Genomic DNA, 9,314 nt, shown 5'->3' with positions numbered 1-9,314 from the left:
GAAGTTCTTGGTTTTAGTAGGTTATTGGGGTTAGAAGATAGAAGGGGTAAGTTCTGATATGTTACGAGAACACTTGTGTGGCTTAAATAAAAATGAAGTGTTCCCTGTGCTACTAAAAAGTGATTGTCTAAACTTTCCTGTGTCTTAAAAATCACGAATTCTCCAGTCCTAGCAAAATGCATCAGAAAGGGAGGGAGACAGAGAAGAATTGTCAACTGGACACATTTTCACTTTTTGTTTTTAATAAAACCTAATTTTAAGAAAGCAGGAATTGAATGTTGAGTAACCTGTCCATCTGAGGAGTGAGCCAGAGCACAGCAACGAGGCTGGCTCCAGTTTCTGCACTACTGGTAATTTCTGACGACGTGTTGTTGGCGTTGAGGGGAGCTCAGACCTTTCAGAGGGGCCTGTGGATGTGTCTGCAGCGTTGGTGGGTTTGTGACCAAACGCAGAGGAGTTGGTTGGGTCTGAGCTCAGCGGCGCTGGGGCAGGGGATGGCTCCAGGAGCTGCTGGCTGTGTTCACAACACAGGGGGCAGAGGAGAAACAGCCTTTTTTTTTTGTGATTGTTTCCAGGTTCTGGGAACGATGACCACGCTCACACGGCAGGACCTTAACTTTGGGCAAGGTAACGTGTTGTGCGAAGCTGCAAACTGCTCTGCTTGCAAAGGCTCCCTGTAGGCACGCGAGACTGTGGGGTTGTTGGAGGGCTGCTCTGTCCCCAACCTCCCTGCAGCTGACAGGAAGGCGGTGACATTGATGCAGGGAAAAAAATACCTTAAAAAAATAATTTCTATGAGTAGATGGTGTGACTCTGCATGCTGCCCCCCTCCTTCAGCACCCTTTACTTTTGTTTTTCAGTTGTTGCAGATGTTCTTTCAGAATTTCTGGAAGTGGCTGTTCACCTGATCTTATACGTCAGAGAAGTTTACCCGATTGGGATCTTTCAGAAGAGGAAAAAATACAACGTACCTGTGCAGGTAGGAGATTTTCCTGGAAGCTGACAGCCATGAGGGCAGGCAAAATAGCAGCGATCACTCAACACTCACCAGAACAAATAAACCACTTCCAGAGTTTGTTTTAAAGTGCAAAGAAAAGAGAACTTAGTTCCTGTCCAAAGGGAAAACAGTCCTGTAGGTGAGGGTGCAGCAGCGCTCACGGAACGAGCAGGTCAGGGACAGCAGCAGCAGGAGGCTGGCCCAGCTCTGTGCAGAAAGCGCGCTTCCTCGGCAGCAAGAGAGGGTTGGAATATACTGTTCCCAAGATGCCATTGTAGGTTTGTGTTCCCAATATACAACTGTGTGGGTACAGGGATCTGCCTCAGCTAATTAACCCTTCCAGAGAGTTACTGGTTTGAATTGGCAACTTACTGGTGAAAAATGCCCGTTGAAGCATGACTCGAGTGCTTGTAACACGCTGGGCCTTTGGTTGAAATCTGCCCCTGTAGCCTTGTCCTGGTTCACAGCAGACCCCAGCTCTGAGTAGTCCCTGTCTTTGCTGCAGATGTCCTGCCACCCGGAGCTGAATCAGTACATCCAGGACACGCTGCACTGCGTAAAGCCGCTGCTGGAGAAGGTGAGATCCTGCCAGGGACTGGGGCAAAAGTACTGCAAGTGGTTTTGATAGAAAGTCAGAGAATGTAAATACTGTCATCACTGCAAAATTTATTTTAAAATTTACCACATACAGTATATTAGCTGATAAAGTTACTCACAAAAATAAAAATAAAAAGTCCATCACCTTTCCTCGCAGTCAAGGCCCTGCCTTGCTGCTGATCATCGGCATTGAGTTGCACCCAATACATCAGGACACACATCTGTGTATGTTAACTGAATGTTCTGCTTTTGAATGCGTGGACGTTCAAGCCCCTGGCCGGCACAATTACTGAAACCAGCAAGCAAAGGTAGGTTTGAACTCTGGGTTTGTAAGAGAAAGATGTGGCCGTATGAAACATTTCAGGCTGTGGGATGCTGGCAGATTTTGCATTCTCTGGTCTTTAAACAACCCTGATGCACACTGAGAGAAGGGCAATGGCTCAGGTTTACACCGCAGTAGTACTGAGCTGCTCTATTTGGCCAGTGGGCTAAGAGTCTCTTAACTTCCTCATTGCCCATTGCTGAGTGATGCAATGCCATGGCCGTACATTTCCTCCTTGGTTCCAAACCAGGATCTACAGAAGTGACTGCTTAGTGCACTTCATCTCCCTCGGCCTCAGCGAGAGGCTCTCAGTTTAACATCCAGCAAGAAATGACTTTGCAAAAGCGTTTTTTCTGATCAGTACAAATAACCTGGCAGTGCTCAAGCTTTGGCTCCCTGCTAGTGCTGCAAGCCACAGCAAACAAGCACTAATCCACTCCTGCTCTGTCAGCAGTAGGTGAAGCACGCTGGGGGCAGAAGACAGCTTGCTTTAAGGGATTTTTCTGTGTTTTGTTTTCTTGCAGAACGATGTGGAGAAAGTTGTGGTTGTAATCCTGGATAAAGAGCACCACCCTGTGGAGAGATTCGTCTTTGAGATCACCCAGCCACCCCTTCTTGCCATTAGGTAAAGTGACCACCCTTGCTTGCTTACCATGGCATCCAACACTTGCCTCTGCAGAGCTGTGCTGGAAGCAGCTCCAGGTCCCAGTACTGTGTGCCAGTAACACCAGTAACACCTGCTCTCTCCTCCACAGTTCAGAGTCCCTGCTGTCCCATGTGGAGCAGTTACTGCGTGCCTTCATCCTGAAGATCAGTGTGTGTGATGCTGTGCTCGACAACAATCCCCCAGGTAGACACGTCCAGAACAGCCTAAGAGCGTGTCCCTGCGTGGCTGGAGACAGCAGGTAGTGTCTGATGCTCTGGTGGGTGTCCCCGGATCTGGAGTTTACCGTTTCTCTTGCAGGTTGCACCTTCACAGTTCTGGTTCACACGCGGGAGGCTGCCACACGGAACATGGAAAAGATCCAGGTGATAAAGGTGAGTGATAGCTTTGGCCACCTGATTGCACATGAGCCAGCTGCAGGGCAGACTGGAAATGACAGCGTGGTGGCACCGCTAGAGCCGCTGGGGATTTAGAACACGGGCGTTAGCGACACATGATGCGCTTCACAGCTTTGCTCTGACTACGTTAAAACGGTTTACACTGAGGTGACAGCACCGTCACCACACACCAGCCACAGGTGCAGACAGCAGAGCTGCCTCAGTGCCTGACAGACTGTAACAATGCTTCCTGCATAACGCCTGCTCCGTCACTTAAAGGTGCTGACATACGGGATATAGGTACTCGAATTTAATCAACAAAAAAATCAGCCCCTCCTCCCACCCCTGCTATGTGTGGATGGCTGATTTTTTTTATATAAATAGCAAAGCAGACTAAGACTCAAGTAACCAGCGGGTTTTGGGTGCTCAAATACATTTTATCTTACAGAAAAGTGTGTTCAGATCACTTTTTAAAGCGCGATTTCTTTATTTAAGAATCCTTGCTCAGGTACAGGGAGAGCTTTCCCTGAGCTGAGTTATTTTGGGTGTCCTACAGCACAATAAAGCAAGCTAGTGAAGTATAAAATGGTTTCAAAATGGAAGCCTGTGCTGTACTGCTTAGTAATGGAATCTGGTTGTATCGTAGGCCAACCTTTGAACTTGCAAGGCAGGACAGAAGTGCATGCCCCGAGTGCTTTGGGGCTGCAATTAAATGTTGGGGTAATGAAGAGAACACGCTAGCTCAGGACAGCTGAGTGTATCTTTTAAAGAAGTGAAATGCCCTTTAGAATAAATAAAGTGGGTTACCATTACAGCACGATGCTGTAACTGAAGAGAATTACGCTGAGTCTAAGGGCCAAGTGTGCAAGTGTTATGAGAGGTTTGAGGTACCTGTTTGTTCCTTCAGCCACTAGATCTCATGCACTTAAAACTGACCTAGTGCCGAGAAAGAGCTCAGCTTACAGAGCTCTCTGCAAATACAGCACCTCGTGTTCCTGCCCCTAGGATTTCCCGTGGATCCTCGCTGATGAACAAGACGTGCACATGCATGACCCCCGGCTTATTCCCCTGAAAACGATGACATCTGACATCTTAAAGGTGAGCAGAACATTCTGGCCCAAGAGGTGCTGAAGCTGCACGTAGTTCTAAGCTGTGTCTCCCCTCGTGCCAGCTCTGCAGTTTTCTGTGGAGTAACAATTCGAATGCTGCTGAGCAGTAGCTCAGTCCTGCAGCTGTGCCTGTGCCAGTAATCAAAACAGGGCAAGACTCCTCTTAATAAAGGAGGAAACCTGGCTATGGGGGGAGGTTCAAACTCTTCCTATTTAGCCCATTGCAGACTTTGTTACCATTCACCTACCTGCATATCAAGCGGAACTGATGTTTGTTTCTCTCCTCCAGATGCAGTTATATGTAGAAGAACGAGCCCACAAAGGCACCTGATTTCAGATCTTCCCTGCCTTCAAGCCTCATCTGATCTTCCAGTGGAATAAGATCTCTCACAAACCATACCTTAATAACCATCTCTTCAGCTGGCCTTTGGGTGAATGTAGAGCAGCTGCTGCCTCTTGATTTCAAGTGCTCTTACCACTGTATATAGAACTGACTTGGAATGTGGAGCCAGAGCCTGTTCCATGTACGCTCGCGTGTGAGAGTGAGTATAGGTTTTGTTTCAGTGCATCCCTGGGGGCAGGATACAGGCAACTGCTGTGCACAGTCAGGGCTTTGTACAAATCCCCTTCTCACCTCACTAGGGCACCTGCATTGCACGCTGGCAGCGATACCCAGCGATCTGCCACGTGCTCCGTGAGCAGCGGACTCGTACTAAGGGTGAGTGAGGCCTTACGTGGTGTCTGGTCACTGTGACTGTCCCACGTAGTCTTCAATAAATATTAAGTTTTGCTCCAGTTGAACTGGGCTCAGTTCTGTCCAAACCAGCCTCCCTTAAGTGGGGAAGTCTTTTTATTTTGTATGGAGCTTTGTATTTTATATGGAGCTTCCACCACTTTTCCATACCTGTTCTGGAACAGACGTGGAATCTGTCAGTTCCTATGAGAGGCTATACAGCCTCAGTCTCCCCTTTTCCCTGGGAGAGCTTTCACCCACAAGTAGCACTAAGAAGGTGGAATTGTCTGGCCAGGAAGGACAGTTGCCAAATTCCTAACAGAGAACAGATGAGGGAAACACTGTTGATCCTACACCTACCAAAGGAGCTGGAAGAAGCCTTAGTTTTGGCTCTATGCAACAGGGAAGACAGTTCACAGTACCTGAGCTGAGCTTGTTGGTCAGACAATTTGGTAAGACAGCCAGTGCAGCACCTCCCTGCTTCCTCCCCAGTAAAAAGTGCAAGAACACTATAGATCAAGTGTGCGCTGCTTTAACATTTTATACAGGGTGAGAGTGTTCAGTACAAAGCGAGTACTGTGGGAGTACAAAGGCAGTATGGAAAAAGCCCAGCACAATCCAAAGGCACTGCTGTTGTAAGGTTGCCACCTGAAGGGATTTCCTATCTCCTCTTTCTCTGTTTATTCGAACCATGGTGGGCTGTATTTGGACAGGGAAGGCGTTTACCATTTTGATTGTAGACACAGAAACAGGAAGGAATTAAGTACAGTGACACAGCATTTATGAGAAAGGGGTGACTGTTTCCTTATCCTATGAAAGGTTTGATGTAAAAGATACATGTTTTCATACATAATTAAACTGAAAGAGGAAAATACTGTACAAAACAAGTCTCTGTGTAGCAGAGCCCTGGAGGACAGCACTGATACTGGGAAAGGAAACATTTTAGCCTTATCTTTCTTAAGTTCCATAAACAAACAAGAAAGAAGAAGTTTCTATTTCAGACTTAGCATTTGGCCGTAGCACAAGGACATCTCAACTAGAAAAGACAGATGTCTCAGTTAATTGTCCTAGTCTTCCTCCTGGGGAAGGGCACCAATAACTGCACTAACATCCAGGGTACGGGAGGATGAGAGATGAACACAAAAGTCCTTCCAAAGGGCTGGGCCTGCAGAAGTTCTGCTGTGAACAAGGAGAACCAGCTGCTTGTATTTAAGATCAACTGTGCAAGACAAATCCAGGACACTCACCCAGAGAGTACAGACAAATAAGTGCACCTGAGACCACCTGGTTACAGTCCTGAGGTAAAAGCAAACCCTTGTATTGTGCCTTCATAACAATGTCAGGGGCCCAATGGTGATGCTGCTGTTGGTCACTCGGATCCCATACCATCCTGCCCAGAACTGCGTGTCTTGGCCTCCGTGCTGAAACCAGATGTAACGAACTCCAGGTGGGTAATTCTGGAAGGTGTGAGAAATCTGGAGAGGAATAAGAAAATTCCTCTTAGTTTGCCTGAATAAGCCAGCAGTGACCTAGAAGCTTGGATAACTACAGTATGTCAGTAAGATCCCTTTCATGGAAAGTGCAGCATACCCCTTTTTTTGAGGGACAGGAAAAAAGCCTCTCTTATTCAGCCTCCTGCCCCGAAATCGTCTCCAAGTCAACCTAGCATTAAGCTTTATTCTTAGGTTTGTCATGTGAGCAACAACATAGTGGGGAATGTACAGCAAATTAAACCAGTTAAACACATTCAGCATTTTAAGAAAAGTAACATCTGCAATACTTTAAATGACATCCGTGCAGTAGTTTTAAAAGAAAGCTTTTTGATCCAATAAAAACAAGACCTGTGCTCTTGTAACTTATTTAGACAAAAACTTAAGTGAAAAACAGAAACAGAGTGAGCTAAAATAACACAGAAGCCCAGGGGACACTCTTCAGAAAACCCTGGGCACCTACAAACCACACCTATGTCTCTCATGGCACTACTGCTTCAGCATTGTCAACAGCAGGGACTTACTTACCTTTTGTTTAAGTAGAGGAGGCAAAAGAGTGGAGAAAGAAGGTCCACTTGGGACTTTTGGCCGAGTAAGACAAGATTCAGGTGTCACAGTGCTGATGTAAAGGGACTGCTGCTTACCTCTCTCCACACTGCATCGTTCCACTGCTCTATAACCACTGGCTCGGGGTGGAACTCCTCGAGGACGAGGTAGTCCTCAGAGAGCAGCCTCACCGTGAGTTCGTAGCGGCACCCGCAGTCAAATCTGGCAGCGTACCTAGAGAGACAGGGAGGAATCAAGGAGCAGGGTTGTACATAGAGCGCTCAGTTTAGCGTTCAAAAACAGTCTCTGGGGGGATCCCTGTCTGCAGAGGAAAAGGAATGTCATCCTCAAGGCTACAAAGAGCCAAAACTTCCAGCTGTCCTGCTCTTCACAGGATTGCCACCCCCTTACAGCCCATTTTAGATTCAGCTTATGCTTTACTCAAAAGCTGCAACTCCTACAGGTTAAAGACCTGATTTCATGGCATGACAAGCTCCAGAGGCCTAGCTTATCTCTAGGCCAATGCCAGAAATTCTGGTTTTCAGTGCATTTGCTTACCAGTCCTTGACTACAATTTCAGGCCGTTTCTCATCCATTAACTGATTCCAGTATCCTTCTTTCTGCAGGGTAATGAGTTGAGACTTTAAGCACGGCCTGCAACAGCAACAGAAATATTCACAACTTGACAAAACGCATCTCCTCCCTCTCAGTGTCCACACTTCTGACAGCTTTACTGTCAGCAAAAGCCCACCCAGACCTGGCTGACACGGCTAAGCCGCGCCTGCTTCCATAGCCAGAACTAGACAAGGAAGTGAACTGATGAGTTTCACCCCCAGATAAAAGGAACAGTTAGCCACAAGCTGGATTAAGAAGGCCTCTGTGCTTGTATATCATAAACTGGTAACAGGAAGCTACTGATTAACGGCTGTAAAAGCAGCTAATCCTCTGGTGACAGCGTTTATTTCAAGCTGTTCACATGACAAACACACCCACCACTCTGGAGGTTACAGAGCTTTGACCTGTCAGGTGAGGGCACCTGATTATCTTGACAAACCTTAATCTTTGCCCATCACCTTTGGCAGAAGAGAAATGGGGATCCCATGGGACTATCACGACTATAAAAAAGTTACAGGAAATTCCTAGTAGGGACAGAGAGATTTAGCACGTGATGTGATTAATTTTCCCAAGAGTACACCTATCTCTTTAGACTAATTAGCATAAAGGGTTAATTAAGCTCCTTCCTTTTCTCACACATGGGCTAAAGCTCAGTGACCTGCCTCAAGCCTTCTAACCATAGTGCCTTTGCAGACAGAGGAAGCAGGTCTCCCAGCTCCACATTGCTGGAATCCAGTTCTTACCCGTATGAAGTGACAAAGTATTTGTGTACTTGGGGGTCGGACATGTCTGTCCCGTGAGGTCCAGGCAGATTCTCAATCTTCCATTTATCCCCGTCATTACTATCGAGTTTCCAGTGCTGAAAGTTCTCTAAAAACACAGAGATCAGAGATGAGTGTCAGGACCTCACTTCAGTTTCCAGCAGTGTCTCTGCTTTTGTTAATCACCTGCAGAATAACAGGAGGAGTGGACGTGGGTGGGTTACGGGTCTTTTTCCTACAGCTGAAAGTGGCTCCTGTCTTTATGTTCCCATTACTTTTAACATGGCTGGCAGCAGCCAGGACAATAGGTCACAACTTTGTGACCACATCAGAAACTCGTGATCAGTAAGGAAGTAGAATTACTGTGGTCATATTAGTCAAGTCTTTGACAAGAGCAATTCCCCAGCTGCCCAAATGTTTAATCCCAACACCTGACAGTTCCATTATGGTATTGACTTGCTGTGCAGTTTAATCATCACTGTCTGCAGCACTGGGGCCTAAGTGACTCCAGAGATCTTTTTCGGGTCACAACCACAGACAGGTATTTATCAATACTTTATCTATCCATGGTAGTTTTTCTGCACGTGTTTACTGGTGGCTCTGACCCAGCAGAGATCCATCAGTAGCTGGACAGTCCCACCACACCAGCAGTACTTGAGTAACGCAGGACTCTGACTCATTCTGACTGCCCAGAAACTCTTAACCCTCTCCTATGAATAATTAAACAAACCTTCAGCACAGGGGTTTTTGATTAAGTTTCTCTTCAAGTTGCAGAGCATATAGAAGATCTTCCAGTCAGAGACGCTTCTGTCCAAATTCTGAATATAAAACCCCTCGCGTTGGCACTTGCGTTTCCACAGGGTGGTCAGATCCACCACGTCCCGCCACTGCGTGCAGACCAGTCTGCAGGCGCGGATCAGATCCCGGGCTGGGAGCAGCGACAGCAGCTCCACCAGGACATCTTCGGGGAGGTCGCAAATGGTTGTCATCACCGAGCGACAGCTCCGGCCGCGGGCTGGGGCGGCTGCGATGTGAAATCCCCGGGCCCCGACAGCAGAGAGCTTGGGGAAACAAGCAGAGTTACAGGAGGGTCAGCACAAACC

General features: G+C 47.2%; 2 protein-coding genes across 2 annotated transcripts; one reads left to right on the top strand and one right to left on the bottom strand.

Moving 5' to 3' along the window:
• Positions 1–578: 578 nt before the first annotated feature.
• On the top strand, positions 579–4,860 carry MAD2L2 (mitotic arrest deficient 2 like 2). Its single transcript, XM_010165679.2, has 8 exons — positions 579–627; positions 861–979; positions 1,503–1,574; positions 2,441–2,541; positions 2,672–2,766; positions 2,881–2,954; positions 3,963–4,055; positions 4,356–4,860. The coding sequence occupies exons 1-8, from the start codon at positions 588–590 to the stop codon at positions 4,395–4,397; spliced, it is 636 nt and encodes a 211-aa protein (XP_010163981.1). The 5' UTR covers positions 579–587; the 3' UTR covers positions 4,398–4,860.
• Positions 4,861–5,841: 981 nt separating this feature from the next.
• Positions 5,842–9,212, bottom strand: LOC104519188 (F-box only protein 6). Its single transcript, XM_010165678.2, has 5 exons — positions 8,942–9,212; positions 8,194–8,320; positions 7,394–7,489; positions 6,934–7,069; positions 5,842–6,274 (listed from the first exon to the last, which is right to left on the bottom strand). Exons 1-5 carry the CDS (start codon positions 9,198–9,200, stop codon positions 6,128–6,130), a joined length of 765 nt encoding a protein of 254 aa, XP_010163980.1. The 5' UTR covers positions 9,201–9,212; the 3' UTR covers positions 5,842–6,127.
• Positions 9,213–9,314: the final 102 nt, after the last annotated feature.

Source organism: Antrostomus carolinensis, unplaced genomic scaffold (genome assembly GCF_000700745.2).
Source record: "Antrostomus carolinensis isolate BGI_N321 unplaced genomic scaffold, ASM70074v2 scaffold48453, whole genome shotgun sequence".
Lineage (NCBI taxonomy): Eukaryota > Metazoa > Chordata > Aves > Caprimulgiformes > Caprimulgidae > Antrostomus > Antrostomus carolinensis.
Note: the sequence above shows the minus strand (reverse complement) of the source record. Positions and strands in the feature narration are given on the sequence as shown.